Source organism: Microchirus variegatus (genome assembly GCF_963457635.1).
Source record: "Microchirus variegatus genome assembly, chromosome: 4".
NCBI classification, from domain to species: domain Eukaryota; kingdom Metazoa; phylum Chordata; class Actinopteri; order Pleuronectiformes; family Soleidae; genus Microchirus; species Microchirus variegatus.
The window spans coordinates 1,202,084-1,221,071 of NC_139805.1; the positions used below are offsets into that span (position 1 = coordinate 1,202,084).

Sequence of the window (18,988 nt, forward strand, 5' to 3'; positions counted from 1 at the left end):
CAATTATCACCACAATTCTGCCCCCAAACCATCAACCTTCTTGGGGCTGCAAGACCTCTGCACCATACTAAACCTCTGATGATGAAATGTACACTGGGAGCATCAGTGTGGACATTAGAGAGTAGTGAAGCGGAAGAGTGGCTGATGCTGCTCATGCTTCTAACATGTCAAACCATATATGCAGCCAGTGCACACACACACACACTTAACACACAACAAAAAGGATATACACAAACTTTCACTCTATTTGATGTAGTCATTACATTGCCTCTCTCAACAGGAAGCCATTAATAACACACACAGCGTGGGGAATGAAATTTGAAACTAAAACAGGCAGCTATCACAGTTGTCTATCTGTCTATCTATTTTTTTTTATTTGGACAACATGGAAATACATTCCAATAAAGCTGGAATGAGACACGATAAAAAACGATCCTGCTTATTGGCTCCACACTGAATACTGCTGGAGTCAAAAGGGGGTAAATTGTCATAGGCTGAGATAAAACACATGCGGAGAAAATTATGCTGGCTTCTGAATTCTGATTGGCCACAAGGGGTATGTGGATGCTGTTTCCGTAATTGCTTTCTCCTGATGTGTCCCCCTCACTTTAACGTTTTCTATGACAGGTAATGTGATGGAGAGGAAGACAGCTTTCTGGTGATGCGCATGATTTCAAAGGGTTTTTAAAACTTTGTGGCACACCCACAGAGACTCATATCTGAAAATGGTTTCTCCCACATTAACCCAAACAGCCAATCCAGTCTTGCCAATACAGTCCACACACAGCATCGGACTCAGGGGAGTATGCATCTGCGGTACTTACCACGTTCACTCGCAAGGGTGGTATCTGTCATAGAGGAAGAGAGTGGTGGGAAAAGGGGGGAAAGGAGAGAGAGAGAAGACAATGATTAGAATATAATAGGGGTCAGTTGCAATGCCCAAGTCAAAAAAAAAGAACAAAACAGATCAATTGTTGTGGTCTAATGGAAAGTCAGAGGCAACAGTCAGACGGTGACACATACTAAACGTAGAGCTACTGTTTGAGGAAAACTTGCTGTCAAAAGTGTGCAGTTGCTTCCATTTGTCTTTGTCTATTATCAAGCCAGCGATATTTAAACAGCATATGTCAGGTTTTCTTCTCTCTCTTATATTCCATGTCATTGCCTCGAGCATGTGGGATTCATCATTATCTTCAAATGTTTGTTGTGATATCTACAATGCTCTTGTGCTCTCTCAGTGAAACCCATGAGAATTGTTGATTGTTGCATATGCACATTGCACACGCTTATGTACATCAACGTAGGTGGTCGTTACCCAGCCCTTGGCCTAACAGTCGGGTGACAGTATGAGTATGAGAGGCAGCAGAGGAAGCATTTAACATCTTTCTCTCTCACGGTCGTCTGTCCATTTATTGTCCTCCAACAGAGTCAGTTGGTGAAAATGTATTAAAAAGGCTTATTTATTATAAGGCTATATGGCTTATTTTTGCATTTAGTCCCTATCTCTCCCATCTGTCAATTATATGTGCTGCTTGTGGAACTTAAAATGCACCGATCATGCATATACCGGTCTTCAACACATACAGTACAGTAAATTGTATTTCTTTCATTTTTCCAGGTTAGTGTCTAACATATTTTGATTAATTGCCATATTCGTTGTCAGGAGACAGAGTTGGGTGACAGTCTAAAGCAATATTTCATCAGAGAAAAAGCCTGCAAGCTTGTTCTGCTGCTGCACTTACTGCCTGCTAAATAGAGCCTGATAAATTATTAAAATTTAAATATAAACAACATACTCCGTTTGAATAAATATATCTCTACTTAATTTGCACGTACTTCTCTGGAAACACTCCATTTTTCCAACCATACTGTATATATATATGTGTATATATATATATATATATATATATATATATATATATATATATATATATATATATATATATATGTATACATTTAAATGTCATTTTCTCTGTGGTTGTGTTACAAACAAGCAGGATCGGTGACAGCTTTTGGCTTCTGCGGTTGAAGTTTATTCAGTTTGAGATCAAAAAATGTGTCTTGCCTTTTCTGGCTTTTTCGCGACTCACCATGAGTTCAAGTTCATCTTCAAACATCTGCAAATGTTTTGACTTGTTTACACATTAAGCAAACACAAGACAATCTGAATGAGAGTTTTGCTCACGTACAACCCGACGGTCTCCATTCCCTCTCCCTCTCTCTCTCTCTCTCTCTCTCTCTGTCTGAAGGCAACCTCACTCTATCCCAACAGAACTTCGCTCCGCACATGTTCAATTATTCATCTCCCTCTGTCAAGAATTCAGCTTTGCTAGCACTTGCCAGTATCCCCCACAAATTGGCAGACAGGCTCATATTTGGCATATGGTGCAGAGCTGTGCTGCTTTTCCTTCTGTCTTCAGTTGGCCTGCTAGCACTCCCGAGAAGCACAACACACACACACACACACACACATACACCGTGTCCATCAGTTTTGTAAGTGAGATTCCCCCACTGCGATTCCGGGCATTCATCCACAACCTCCTTGCAACAGGTTTGAAGGTTTTCAACAATAGCACTGTACGTGCTGTAACAGCCAAATCAGCGATTCACTTGATTAAAATCACACATTTTTGTTTTAATTTTGTGCAAATCATGTCTTTTCCTCGTGACATCACATTGTGCTTTTTTTGGGCGGGGAATTCACACAAGCTCATTAGACACCTCTTCTGACAGAGGTTGGACAGTGCTATGCTAGAAGTTTGTGAGATTGCTGGCAACGCTGTGCGCACACATATAGAAAAAAAAAAATGTGACAAAGGTGTGAATGTTCCCGAGCTGACAGACGCAACTACAGTAGCATCAGCGACATGTTACTCTCGCGTGGTGTGTTCACACCCACGCAATCCTGAGAGGAGGCCTAATGAAGCACATTAACTCCAACGACCTGTATTTGTGCACAACATAATCCACCTCTTCAGTGTCATTTTTACAAGCCCGTTTCATGGGAGACATTTTCACGTGTCTCTGTCGGGAGAACACAAGTGTGAAACCAACGATGGCTTTATTCCATTCGGCTGCCGCTTGTGGTGTCCAGTGGGTGAATGGTGAGCGACGCTGCTAATGTGAGCATGACACTCTGTGACAGCTGAGTGATACATTGTTAACGACAAATCAAACTTCTTCTCTGGAAAAAAAGGCCTTTTGAGAGTGGTGCTCCTTCATATACAGTGTGTGCATGCTGGTGAGGTTCACTCTTTGACCGGAACATGTGAATTCTTCTTTACTATGTGGACTGACACTTTTTTTTATCTGCACTTGGGATATCCATTAAAAAAATGAGGGCAAGTTCAAACTTGAATCTTGAAAAGCCATCTGATTTCAAAATGTACAGCCAAGATACCTATCACACTCTGGGTGGGTCTATTAATGTAAAAGTAGTTGTGTTTGTACAGTGGCAAACATCTTGCAATCCCAGGATAATTGGGATAATTTTGGCTTTGTGCATTTTGCAAGCCCCCTTGAGTCACACATAATGGCTGCGAGTAAAGGCAGTAGGTATAAAATAAGGCAAAACACCTTGCTGCAGTAAAGTGCCTTTTTGACTGAAAATACTTATTTCTACACTCTGAAAAATGTTTTTTCTTCATCTCCACTGCATAGTTGTTCAGAGCGTTCACTCTTGCGTCATACAGTAGATACATCAGTGGTCCAAATGTGATGTGCTACAGATGGCTTGAATGACACTTAAGGCCACATTATACTTCTCCGACTGCGTATGCGTTATCCGTCTGCGTCACCACGGAGACGCCTCGAGCATTTATACTTCTGCGTCGTGGTGACGGACACTCGCTGCAATTTCCCGCCCGATCAGTAGGGGTCGCTGCGCAAGGTTGTTGTGCTTCTGGCTACAGTGAGCAATGGCGTCCGAGGGAGAAAGAGAGAGAAAGACTGTTGTTGAAAAAGTGGCCGTTTCTCACTTTTCTGTGTCACGGAACGCAGTTTTAAGATAATTTGAGGCGAGAAATTGGCCATTTAGAGTCTAAACATGCGCTGTGTTTGTTAAGATATGACGTATTTATAGTTCGGCAGCGGCGTTATCGGCGGGGATCAGCTCCGCCTCTGTCAGGACGCCCGGAGCGCACTGAGAGCCGGCACAGAGCAGCTTCGCTCAGCCTGTCCTGAGGACCAATCGCAGCTCTTGCCGTCTCCGTAGTCCCTTGACGGAGTGACGGACACTGAAAAAATATTTCGTGCAGACGGAGACTACGCAGAGGCTCTTCGACAGTCTCTGCGTCGACGCAGAGTCTCTACGTAGCCTACGCAGAGCACTTTACGCAGAAGTATAAATTGGGCTTTAGACACCACACTCTGCCTCTAGGTCACAGTTACTCAATTCTTCAGCATGATTTTATGGTCTCAAAAACGACCAAATTACACCCACAGTGTCGGTTCGAGAATGTGTCTCTTTGCCTTTAAGAGGCTTCTCTCTGCTGGCAACAGTACATTTGCTGAAGTTTATACATTGAATTGGCTTCTATTCATATAATTCTAATGAATATACTTGTACATAGCTATATAGTGTTTTAGGACTACTTTGACAGCAACTCAAAGTGTTTACTTTACTGGATTCACATTCAGTGACATCTGCTGTGTTTCCATCATTGTAAGGTTTGGTTTGGTACAGTACGCTATAGTGTGGAATGGTAAATCCCTGGGTCGGGAGGAATCAAAACCTCAAGCTTTTGATTATGGATGACCACTTTCTGCACCGATGCCTCGCCTACACAGACCACAGACATGTAAAGGTCCAGTATGCAACATTCATAAGGATGTATTGGCAGTTTGTCTAAGTTTGCTTTAAAATGCTTGCTTTTTGTTGTGTTTCTGTGGCAGCCCGATCAGACAAAACATTCATCAGTTGCATATTTTGAATCGGAAACTTACAATGAGAAAAAGAAGAAGCTGCATGTTAGTAACACGTGCTGAAGGGCAGTCAAAATGTTCACAAGTAGACACAAGAACCAACCAACAACCTGCCATAGTGTGAGTTAATGTGAGAGCGCGTCTGTTTGCACGCGGTGGCGTCATTATGCCAAATCTTCTTGTTGCCCTTGTGATGACGACTAACCAGAGAACATTTTCAGCTAATAAATAATACATTTAACAGTCTAATCAAATTGAACAAATGAGTATGTCTAGAAAACTATTAATCAGACAGAGCAAACGTGTGTTTACAAATATAACACTGGCACAAACAATCAATTATTCATAAAGTGAATGCTGGGTAAGTGGGCTTCTTCCCGGGTGAGATGCTGCCATAATTGCAGTGGGACTACAAGAGTGCCGGCTGTTGTGTGTGTGTGTGTGTGTGTGTGTGTGTGTGTGTGTGTGTGTGTGTGTGTGTGTGTATAAGTGGGAGAGCTCAAACACACACATAAATAAACACACACACGTTTCTCCCCATGTGTCAAACTTCCCCCAAACACAACAAGAACAGGCAGAGCCGGCTCATTACTGCCTAATGAGTTGTCTGATTAGTGACAATATAAAAGCCTTATTGTCAAGTGCAGTGTGTTTATTTTGATTAATTATTGTACAAAAGTGACTGAAGAGAAGCACATTGACAAGGAGCATTAATGTTTTCTGGTAACAGGGCCCTCGTGGACAGAGCAGTCACCAGTATACTCAACCCTCACTGCAACACCAATGGTCACTGCCCATGCAGGTTTATTTTAAGATCAATTAATTGATTAATTAATTAAACATTTAGTGCCTTCTAATACAACTGTTAACTCTGTGTATTAAGATTGAGATTTAGGAGACTGAAGTTGAGATTCTTTGCAGTATTTTCAACGCGCACACAGTGTGACAACTTATAAAAATAAATCAACATACGACTGATGAAATAATACCCAGAGTAGTGGAAGAGATTATTTACTGAGCAGAGGTATATAATAGTGACAGAGGGCCCACGGTTGGTGTAGTGGTTAGCACTCTTGCCTTTGCAGCAAGAAGACCTGGGTTCCTGGGTTCGAGCCCCGTTTGGAACAACTTCGGAACAAGGGCCTTTCTGCAAGGAGTTTGCATGTTCTCCCCGTGTGTGCGTGGGTTTTCTCCGGGTTCTCCAGCTTCCTCCCACAGTCCAAAAACATGCGATATGGGGATTAGGTGAATTGGTCACTGTAAATTAACCGTAGGTGTGAGTGTGTGAGTGAATGGATGTTTGTCTCTATGTGGCCCTGTGATGGACTGGCGAACTGTCCAGGGTGTACCCCGCCTATCCCCCAATGTCAGCTGAGAGCACAGCACCCCCTGTGACCCTCTGGTGGAGGAAAAAGCGGTAGATAATGGATGGATGGAGGTATATAATATTTAATCCATTCAAAAATATACCTAATGCCACATTTATCAATATTTTATACCCTCTGTGAGCAAATCACCACGTTCAAAGGATTGCTTGCAGTGACAAAACCACACAGTATCGTCTCCTGACTCTGCAGTTTCCCCGCACTTTTCAGCTTTATGAAGCATTTTAGCTGTTTCAGCTCAGTGTTTTAGTTTTTATGATCTGTAACTCACCGTCCACATTTCCACAAAAGAGGATGATTTTAACAATGCTATAGCATTTAACCTACCGCTTCATTGACAGAAAGATGTTGGAGGAAATAATGGACAATAATAATAATGTGATCACACTACTTATTTAACAGTAATGCTCATGTAAGTAGCATTTATTGAACGAACCCTACATTAGAGTGCATGGGTTTAATTAGGTGTATCTAATAAATTAACGACTGAATGTAAAATTTGCATGAGACTCCACATCCATGCCAAAACTCAGCTTCTGATCTGTTGAGTCATGACCCTGTTCTTGGCCGGTGTGTTGACAACACGTTGAGTTTCAACTTGTATCACAGATTGACAGTAGCTGGTGGAGTGTCGTCATTTATGATTCAAACAGCTTCTTTCGCTTAAACAATATTTGACAGTCTTGCCATTGCTCTATAGTGGGATGATTATTGATACCAGCCAGCTCACATCTGATGTTATGGCTTGAGAAGGTTTAATTACTGTTGTGGGTCTTTTAGTCACATACACGTTTACAATGACTGCGCTGTTCAAAAGAAATGTTTAGTGTGGATCACGTTCAAAGTAGGGTTTGCCGATTTTTTTTCAGTATACCAACAAATTGTAATTGACACTCACCAACCTAATTAAGTGGCAGAAGTGGCACCTGGTTAGGTCTCCTGCTGGTATAGCCCATCTGCTTCAACTTTGGACATGTGTTCTCAGCATGTAATGTTTTTTTATTTGAGTCACTGTTGCCAGTTTCTATTGCTGTTGCTTCACTTCGAACTAGTCTAACCATCCCCCTCTGACCTCTGGCATGAACAAAGCATTTTCACCAAGAAAATTCAAGTTTTCACATTTTTTAGGACCACTCTTATTACCGTATGTTCATTTGGTGTAGAAATCTCATTAGGACAGAAGTTTCTTCAATACTCAGACCATCCCGTCTGACACCAACACTCATGCCATTCAAACTCACTTCACTCACCATGTCTTCATGGTTCAAAATGATTTCAGATTGGGTTGAACATCTGAAGCAGTTGAAGATTGAGTGATTGATTGAGCGTAACTGCCATGAGAGTCTTGAGTGAGAAACCAAGCCAGTGGAGTGAGGACCGAATGATTGAATTTATAATATTATAATAATATAAAATAATAAATAATAATACAATAATATAATTTATTAAAAGTGTAAGTTCCTATTTGTGCACATTTTGAATAGGTTGCTTATAGATTTTAATTCATTGGGGAGAAAAAGCATAATATCAGCCAAATAAATGAGGGATGCACTATATTGGATTTTTGCCTGCTTGGATTGGATTTAGTGCTTTTGCTCATGATATCTATATTGATATGTACAATACATGTTTTTATTTTCCCCTGCCTCCAACTGAAGAGGCAATGTAGTCTGGTCTGTAGTGAAATTAACATCTTTTGCATATTCATGTTGCAGCAGATGTAGATTAGACTTTTCTCCATTGCACATAATACATAAAAAGTAGCAGTTGGAGAGGGGTAAGCATGGAATCATGGAAACAGTCACTGAACTGAAATACAAAAGCACCAAGTACCAGGTACTATCCCTAATGGAAAAGCAAAAAAAAGAGCAACATAAGTAGCTTTACTTAAGTGTACGTCCTCTATGCAGGTATCTTAATAGTTTTATAGTAACACAATATGGAAACAACAATAAAAGAGTAATGCTAGAATGTTATTGATGTCAGACAATATACTTTATTTGTGAAGGAGAGCAATTTTCTCTCCCTTAATTTGGCCTTTTCTCTTGCTCTCTCACTCTCTGTAGTCCTCTTGTCCGTGAGAAGAATGTATTGGTATCTGAACTGTACTGCTTGGCCTTTTGCTATATGTACACACTACAAATCAGAGGTAATGATGCACTTCAGGGAGCTGCAGTTACACACACCCATCTACCAGTGCTCTGTAATCACTAGGCACCTTTTCTTTAAAGATAAGTGTTGCTTAACGTACACGGCACTGTTAACTACAAGCGGAGGTGCACTGGTGGGGGTTGGGGGGGATGTTTTGACAATAACTTGGTGAACACAACTTTGTGATTTAATGCTTAATGGCATTTCTGACTTAGCAGCAGAGCTGCAGGTCATGGTGAGAGTTGAACCCTGCTTCGCTAACACACTCACATGTTCACACACACACCTCCTCTTCCCTCTTTTCTGCTGAGTGGAAGTCGAAAAAAAACAATTTACATAACTGCCACGAAAACATGTAAAGCAAGCATGCGTTAATGCAAACAAAGCACACTTATATTGATTCATGAAGAACTGTTGTTATTGTAGAATACAATTATATTGCTTTTTTATTTAATTATATATTATTTTAGCTCTAATAACAACATTAGAGCTTAATTGTCTCAGCACATGTTGGATGCAAACACGCCAAAATCCCCCAATATGACTAATGATGAACAATAGGCTGAATGAGCGACGGAATCATCAATAAAACAAACATTGACAATTTATTGAATTTTATCGCCTCGACTGTCAAAAAAAACTCATGTTCCTGTTTCTTCATGCAGAATGGCAGTCATCCATGTTGGCCTTTATTTAAAGATGACCTGCTTGGCACTTGATCGGCCTGAGTGTCTTTGAAACCACATAGTTCTCTGTGTAGTTGTGTGTTCAAAAAGAAACATATAATTAAACAATGGTGTTTCACACTGTCTGATTACTCATTCATTTAGTCATTAGAAGAAAAGCAAACTTTAAGTTGCAATTACTCTATATTAAGGAATTTCATAATGTGTAAAGTTAGATTAATTAGTACATGTTTTTAATGAATATATTGACAGCCCTAATATATAAACACTGGATGCGATACGATTCAAGGAAGATATGTTTCATTATGATTCATTAGATTCAATATTAAACTTTGACTCATGTACACTTTCATTTTCTATGAATTAAAAATAGATATTCCAATAGATATTCCATAAAAGAGATTTTTTTAATATATATTTTATTTCTGTTTTACTATATTAATTTAACCATAGCCATACCTGTTATTGCATTCACTTGATAAAATATCTCTATAATGCTTTTCTAGTCTTGATGACACACATCTCGTTGCCATTCATTCATTCATCAAGTGTATTGCCCAGGAGCACATCGGCTTATAGACTAGCAAATCCGGGAATTGAACCCTTTACCTTCCAGTTCAAAGTTATCTCACTCTATACCGCTCAACCCCAACTTAGACGTTAAAATACTTCAGGCCATTGTAAACATCAAACATACCTGTATTTATTTACTTTACTGATAGATGTAAATATGCACACACTTCCAGTCTACGCTTGAATCGTAACTGCTTGTGACTGCTCGTATATATGTATATATATATGTATATATATATATATATCTATATATATATAGATATATATATATATATATATATCTATATATATATATATAGATATATATATATATATATATATCTATATATATATAGATATATATATATATTATTTTTTTTCTTTCTTTTTAAAGACTGCTTTATGAGCCCTTGAATTACTACCTTTTTTATTTGAATATAAATTGTTTCCATTGAGTGGAACGGTTCGGTTTTGTCAAATACAGTACGGTGTTTTAGTGTGTGTTTCCATTTGGAACAGTTCCAAAATAACAAGCTCCACCACTACAGTCAGCTGATTGGGGCGACAGAAAAATGTCCCCCCACCTTACGACTGGGGTAATTTTAAATAGCACTCTACCACAAAGAAGAAGAAAAAGAAAGAGAAAAAGAGGAAAATGCCAGCAACCAGCAGCCCGCCATTGTTGTCTGTTGTGTAGTGTTCGATGTTGTTGTCCATTATCTTCGCACCGTTATGTCACAATGTCACACTACCCCCAATATCTCCTGTCGCAGTTTCCTGTATGTGAACTGTGTCATCAGACCTGGAGGGCAATAGATTGCAGGCTCACACAGTGTGAAGCACAGATCTCTTACACCAGTATTCTCAGACACGCTGGCCAGACGATATTTTGTGCCCCCCCACTTGATATCAAAGTTTAATGTAAGTGCGGCCCGCACTGACGATAAGGAAGAACGACGGAAGAGGGAGAGAAAAAAAGCTGCAGACTGTAGCAGCTGCTGATTCAAAACAGCAGTTATACACACACAAATCGATATCAAAACGTCTCAGCTGTTGTCAAGTTACTATAGCAGCCTGTGTGATTCTGTTTTCAATTATACGTGCGTATAAGCCAGCAATCGGGCCAGCGCATTCTCAGCGGCTTCGCTGGCCCGCCACACCCCTAGAGCTGCAGCCTCTCCACCCGCAAGTGCCAGGTGTCAGTCAACACTCGCTGCAAACAGGATATAACCGCGGTGTTCAACAGAGTCAATGGCCCGTTAGTGGAAGTTCGAGGATAAGACTGTGACTGTGGGATTGTGGTAATGTGACGAAGACAGGAGCCAAGCGCAGGACGCCCTAAAACACTCAGTTTTTTCCTCCCGTTTCCCCCGGTAACCACCGAAACGATGTTGTGATGACGCATGCAAAAACTGCGGCCAGCACGCGCCTGTCTATACCCACTTAGAGTCTGTCCAAGATCAGTTTGGAACACCAATACAACGATTCCAACAAGATGTGGAACAACACCTATTAAATGCTGGAAAGTCTCTTTGCGCAAAAGCGAAACTTGGCTGCAGCGCAGCGGAGATTATGAACTCCCCGTGACAGAACTCTCTTCTCTCGCTCTTTGAACAGTTAACTAAAGAGATCAGATCATCTGATGCATCTGTTATTCCCTTAATTACAGCACTAAAGCGTCTTCAACACAAAGATTGAGAACACGGAGTGAAAAGAATAACAAGTGCGCTCTTGAGAATCTGTCAACACGTTTTACTAAGATCTACTCAGATCTCTTGTATTTCATCGCGACTGTACTCGATCCTCGTCATAAAGATCATTATGTATGTGCCATATATGGATGTGTGGATAAAACTGCGCATAGAGAAATGATCCAGTCTGCGTTGGATACAGAGCCTGCTTGGAGCAATGCAGGAGAGAGATGAGCAGAGTCAGCAGGGGGCGGTGCGGAGAAAAAAAGACCCGCACCAGATGAGGGGCACCCACTATAATTGCAATGCCTTTACTTTACTGATATAAGTAGACACAGTCCCAGTCATAACAACAAGATTAGATTAAAATACAATGTTACAGAAATGGCATAATAATTAATTTTGGGGTTTTTTTGAGTCACCATAATGGTCTTTCAAAAAAGCCTCACAATGCCGCATTTTAACCTCAATTTTTCAAAAGCTCCGCATGCCCTACACATTTTTTTTAATATATTTTTTTGGGGGGTGGGGGGGTGTATGCGGCCCAGCCTCATCCAGACTCTAACTCAGGGGTCTGCAACCTGCGGCTCTAGAGCCTCATGTGGCTCTTCAGCCTCTCTGTAGCGGCTCCATCTAGCTTTGAAGAAGAAACTATTCATGTTTTTCACACTTTTTTGTCAAGATAAAGGCATAAATAAAAATGTTTTGATATATTATCTGTCACATCCAGTTGTAAAACCTCCCCCAAAAGCTATTAAAGTACTACATGAAATTGTTTTATTTTATTTTAAAGCTGTTTACCTACAATTTATAGGCTGGGTATCAACTTGCAATAAACTGTTGTTCTTTAAATAGAGTATGTATTTATGTAACTTTACATTTTATCTTCATTTTAAGGATCAAATAGGTTTTGCGGCTCCAGATTAATTTTATTTGGGTGGAGAGGACAAAAATGGCTCTTTTCATTCTAAAGGTTGCAGACCCCTGCTCTAACTCATGCTGAGTTGGAGACCCCTGTTTTACACACACGTGTGTGCAGGCACAAACACCCTGCTGACTCAACGCCTGCACTTGGATGCACGGTCTGACACTGCTGTTCTGTGTCGAGTAATGTCCCAAAGCTAAACTGAAAATATAATGAAATTAGCTGTGGCAGTGAAGAAGCAAATCAGCCACGATGTGAGGATGCATTCACATCACCAACCGACAGCGTCGACAGCCTGTCATCATCATAATCGCAACTATCATCTTCATCAACACCATCTCTGTCAGTCGGTTCTGTGTCCACTCATTAGGGGATGCCACAGTGAGCCACAATAGTGAAAATGACAGAATGACACGTGTTGGACTGTGGTGGTATTAAATATAAACATGTATTTAAGCGGCAGGCAGAAAGGTGGCGAGCGATGGGCGACATGCTTTCTTTTTTCTTCCCCTCTCCTTTTCTCCAGCTCCACTCTCTGCCTGCCTGTCCCTCCTCTGTCGAAACTAATCGTGTTTCCCAGAAGCTTGAATTAAATAAATGTCTGTCATTAAGACCAGTGAAGGATGGCGGAGGGCCTGAAGAGATCGAGGGCTGGACACGCCATGGAAGGACAGAAGGCACTTACGTTACACCCTCCACAGACACAGAGTCTTGGAGGGAGATCGTGAAAGGCTGAAAGGGGCAACTTTGTAATGTCCCACGTGTATCAAACGACATTTTTGGAGGGAGAGAAGCAAAAAAAAATAGCAGCTAAATTGCTATGATGAGTGAGCAGTAGAGACTGCACCTCTGCATCAACCTATTCCCATTTGCACCGTCAGCTTATCACACTCCACCACCCTCCCACTGCAACACCATTTAACCATTAAACCAAAAAAAAAAAGAGAGCACCATTGTCTGCTCACTAAGCAACCAACCCACCTCAGCTATCTCATAACCCTGTGGATTCTATTGACAACCAGCAGCTAACGGGTACTGTGAAGTATTTCATATCCACCTGGGACTCATCCTCACAGTCAAATCTGTTCTGTGTGTGTGAGTATTAAGAGGCAGCTAAAGGCTGCCATCAATCCCTTATGTGTCTATTTGATGATCCCCACATGGTTATACTTCACTGCTAGTCTTAGCTAACCTGCCGCATTATTTTAACAATCTCCCTTGGGTCCGTTGGGGCTCTATTATGTGTCTGCTGGAAGAGCTTTGCAGTACATTATGAGATGCATGCAGCCATGTAGACACTGCTTCGCCTGAGTGAGTCCCTGTAGTATGTTAGCTACATACTTCACTGCAAGAACCAAGTAAAGCGTACAAAAGGAGCTTTTTACTTAAACATGAGGCGCTGCACTGAACAGCAAGAACAGGTGAGTCTGCGAGTTCAGCTGTAAGAAAATCTATTGTAGAAACTACAGACCGTCTATGATCTTGATCCAAGAGTACAAATTATCCGAGCTACTTACTGCAAGATGTTTCTTTATTAAACATGGCATTTCAGTGGCCATATAGAGTCTTGTTTCAGTATTTTTGCTCTTCTAAGCTAACCAAGGCCACAAAAAATCCTCCGTGTGACCCTGCGAGCTGATTTGCTCTTTGGTGACGTCAAAAGAGCTTGACAGGCTCGGAGACATTTCTGCAAGTGGTCTATTCGGATGTTCTCTGAACAGACCGCTGAGAGCATTTCTGTGGAGGAACACATCTTTTGTCATCAGGCCTTTTCATTGGAGAAAAACGGATGAAATAAACCCATACTTTGAAATGCACCAGCACACAAACCACACTGTTTCATGCTGACCTCTCTAAGCCTCGGAAATGTCAATGGTTTATAAATGCCATGGGTCTATAAATAAATGACTTAATAAAACTAAAGACTGCTCTCTGGTGAATCTAGGACTCATTCAATTAGTTTGAATTTGTGTACGTCTATACAACAAACAGATTACAAGATAACGTATGAATGGATAATGTTTGTCTCCATTCACAAACTGATTATTTTCAAAGTCTTAAGATTGTTTATTTTTTTCCTTTTCTTTTAAGGCAATGGTTCCCTGGCCGTCATAAAAAAAAAAGGCTAGACTAAGAGCAGAAATACAGCTTCATTTGTCTTAGGTCCACTGTCTTTAGTTATAATTTAAGGGAAAATGTAAGGGTCACATAGGAGCATGAGCTCAGTTCTGGGTGCTGAGACTGCGAGAAGGTCAAATGGTGCATTTTGACACGTGGAGCCACTAAGTGCACTAAGTGGACAGAGCAGACACTTCAAACTCGTCTTGTGAGGCGTAAGGGTAGCACTTAAGGGCATTCGTTTTTTTAGTACTTTCTGTGACTTGACCTCGTGTGTTCTAGGTATTGTGTTGTTGTTGTTATTGTTGTGGGCACTGAAATCTGTTTACACAGTCACACTATGGGGACTTGTCCCCATAACATAAATTGTAACAGTATAATGTAAATTAATTTTAAGGAGAAGACATGTATGTTTAGAATGAGGTTGGAGTTAGGCTGTAAGGGTAACGGTGAGTGTAAGGCAAGTAGTATTGTACTTGAGTAAATGTAATGTTCTCTGAAGTCATGAAACCCAGACTGTTTGTGAGTGTGTACTAAGGCTGCAATGATTATTTTGGATTCTTTACTCCAATTAAGAAATGTGGACAAAAGAAAACATTTGAGAACATCATGATTTCCATGTTTGAGAAAGACAAGAGAACTTCAATATTTGCTGACATTTTAGTACCAAACAAGTGCTCAATTACTGGAGAAGATAATCAACAGACAAAAGATAATTACATTATTAGATTGTGATGACACAGTCTGTCTAAAAACCATTACTATGAGGGCATTCTGACATTGTGAGGATTCCCACGGAGTGGGAATGAAGTATTGTTTCGAGTGGCTCTGTGTGTCTGATTGTTTTTCCGCACTTGCACTTGCCAATATGACCAACAGAGGCCGCCAGAGGCTTTTTGTGTGAATGGGGTAAGTCTGCCATCTCTGATTGCCTTGTTATGTCTGTGTCAGCAGCAGTAGCAGCAACATCATTTTGGAGATGCAAGCCTGCAATACATAAGGGAGGCTCCTCTCTCCCCAGATAGCAACAATCTGGCTTTGATGGTGTGTGCACCCAATATCCACTACTAACCTAACCTAATACTCTCTGTAAGCTGGCTCATACATACCTGTGTGTACGAGGGACATTTTTGTGCACATGTTCACATCCGTGGGTATTATTGTATATAAAACGAGCCACACTCAAGCCACATAAGGTGGCCCAACTTGTATTTCGGGCGAATAATACCAGAAATTAAGGTGGGCCATTTGCCACAACTTTATTGATTTATAACATTATTACTTTTAGTAAAAAGCTGTCGGAACTTCCTCCTGTCATCACTGTTAATAAAGTAGCAGTGTCAGTTACAAAAATATTATTTGTCCCTCATTATGGGTCTCATTAAATGATGAGTCTCTGGTCTTTTATTTTAAGGTAAAGAGTGATAGATTTGGCTTAATTGAATGAACTGATGCATTCCCTACTCCCTTAACCCTTATCTTAACTAAATACTTAACATCTACCCTAACCCTAGGACCTCAACACTAAAAAAGGCTCCAAGGCTGTCATGAACAATTATATATAATATATAATTTGTTCAAATCAATCTGACCCCCCACACATGCATGTGCGCTCGTGCCATCGTTGCTCCCCTAATACACCACATGTCACAGTTCTCAGTACTTTATCAACATTATGTTTGCATGTGAGAGAGGGTTTTATTGCTTACATTACTACATTTTCACACATTTGGCATAACCAAATGAAGAATCCCATAGCAAAATAACTACAAGGCCAAGAGACATAATAAAACAATATAAAAGGTAATATATTCTAGTTTGTGAATCTTATTTGAATAACAATATTCCAAACATATTCTCTGTCCAAGAACAATGGAAATCATTATGTACCTTCAAAATATTGTCAGACATGCCTGTGCCTCTGTGTTCTGCTATGTCTTGTGTGTGTGATTATAGGTCGACACAGCTGCAGCCTAAGAGTGAGCCATCCACACTTTTGTGCAGGAAAACATCTTTAAATCAATCGTTCAAACCCTATAATTTACTTTCATTGTTTAGGAATAATGAGATGCTAGCGATATAACGCCATCCTTCTTGTTTAGCTGAGGCTGCTGTAGCGACTGTGAACTGAATGTTTAATTGCGCAAAATAAGTACCTGATGTAAATAGTTGCTCTTTCAGCACTGAGTGTACATCATAGCGTGACAAAGTAGACACAACTTACTAAGGCTTTTATTTTCCCCATAAATTTGGCACTAGGAATGAGAGTACAGCACCTTACACAAACACAAACACTATCCTTCATTGTTTGGGAATGATGTCATGACTGTAACTTTTGTTTTGCATTTGACTGATAATCAGATCTGCAAATCCTGCTTTGCCCAAGGGAACTTTGCAGCCCTGGGAACAATCACATTTAGGTTAATATCAAGTGCTTTACACAAAAATACAAAATGTGTATCATTCAGGAGCAACACCCAGAATGAAGATGTGATGGAATAAATACTAACATTATGTTTGTATTTATTTCATCACATCTCCATTCTTGCATTTGGCATTGTTTGTCATCCATGTATGTTTTTCTCTATCCTTTCTTATGCATTGATTCATTTATATTACAATTGTGCCCTTTGCAGTTAGTTGCAATTGGCATTGAATTGTCTGTGTGCTCATGCAAGTAAGTGAGCATTGTCACTGGTGACCAAATAAAAACACACTGCTCTATTAGTGATGCCGCTAGTGTCAAGAAATGTCCCAGTATATGTTTTAACACTTGCTTATTATGCAAAGCCTTTGTAATGTTCTTCTCATTAACTCAGCCACATTCCTTACTTACATTTTCATCAGGTGACAACTGAGTTGAACAACAAACACAATAAAATGACTCTGCAATTGTGCTCTCTAATGAAGCCCAAACAGGAAGCAAAGAGTTACGTCCTGCTGACATGCGTCTGTATAACCTTGGTGAGAAGAGCTTTTCAATAAAGCGAGTCAACACACAACACAACCGTGCTGCATTGTAGGTGGCATGAAAGCAGTAACACTCCATCATCTCCCCACTTCAGTCTCGTATAGTATCAATAAACTACAATAAGATCTGTTCCGCAAATACTGCAGAAACAGGCCCAATATTTTTGCTATTAAGGGAGATATACAATATTAAAGCAGCTCTGAGGTGATGCTACAATAGACATAGTTACAGATCAAGAAGCCCCACTTTTTACTTGATACACATCTTCATTTGATGCACACAATGCAGCAGTGGTGCACTATTTTTCTGGCCCTGAGAGGACATGGTGGAAAAATCCAACTTCGATTTCCTTTTGTGTTCAGGAGGGACAACAAAGATAGAAAGCACCCAGGTGAATAAGAACAGAGTTTGTCTACTCCCATGCCTATTTACTTCTGCTGTTCTACATTTCAGAAGACAGCGAGCAGACTGCAGTAGAGAGGCACACAGCTGAAGCTGCGGGGCTTCTTCAGTAGCTAGAAGTGTCAAATCTTTTATTTATTCTTAAAAGTTTGAGCAGAGAAAACTAGAGCCTGACTTTGTGTCTCTGGGAATGGATTAGTTGTGCAGGGTCCTCACGTGTATCTTCTTTAGATTGTTGGTTAGTTGTACAAGGGCATTGATGCATCGACACAGGTAGGGCTGTATAACGATACACAAACTCACGACATTTGTATCACGATTTTTGACCCACGGTTCAATACATTCCACAAATCGGCTGTTTACATAATCACGCTGACACTCTGGTGCCGCTTTTAAACATGTGCACTGTAAGGGTTTTTTTCACCTCCTGCGGGTTTGATCCATCTGTGTTTTAACTGTGTTTTGTGAACATAACCCTGGATTTCCACTGGACGCGGAACGGTGCCGTTGCAAATCGCTTCCATTCTAATCAATGAGAGCATTTCAACCAGAAGCGGCTCGCCGCGCCGCAGCGCTATCGATAGGTAGCAGCTCTATTTTTCTTTTTCTTTTTTTTTTTGCCGTTGCCGCTGCTGAACCTCGTAAATTCCAACAGAGCAGATCGCACCAGACAGGAAGTGCGACACAGAGTCATCGTAAAACATTTCGGCCCCCCTTTCAAAATAAAACACAATACGCAGGTCATACAGCCTGTCACAACTTCACATCAACATTACGTTGTGACCGGTGCTACCAGGTCAACAGTAGATTAATCAGAGCATCTCAGAGAGTCATAATATACGACGAGAGACTGATTGTTGAAGTGGAGAAACATAAAATCATTTATGACACCAGATCAACAGGTCTTCCACGTCGGAGAATGAAAAGAAGCTGTGTTGTTGTTGTTTACTTTATACACACAGTCTATAGTGGGATCTCGCGAACTCGCGTTCGTTCGAGATTATCACATGATCTTCCGTGAATACCGATGGCTCCCAAGGCACCGCGCCGCTGCCGTAACGCGCCCAGTGGGGATTGGCGCCGGGCAGAGGACGAAGCAGAACCGCGCAACTGACGTTCCACAGCTGTTCCGCGTCCAGTGGAAATCCAGGGTAAGAATGGTTTATATGAGCTTTTAGCCTTTC

At 40.7% G+C, this 18,988-nt stretch overlaps 1 protein-coding gene across 1 annotated transcript in view; it reads right to left on the reverse strand.

Moving 5' to 3' along the window:
* cdh4 (cadherin 4, type 1, R-cadherin (retinal)) overlaps positions 1 to 18,988 on the reverse strand; it is a gene marked incomplete at both ends in the record, with an annotated part of 306,806 nt that overhangs the window by 192,928 nt on the left and 94,890 nt on the right. Inside the window, one exon of the mRNA XM_083888036.1 lies at positions 825 to 848. Within this exon, the coding sequence (XP_083744162.1) occupies positions 825 to 848 (24 nt within the window). The remainder of the gene's footprint in view (positions 1 to 824; positions 849 to 18,988) is intronic.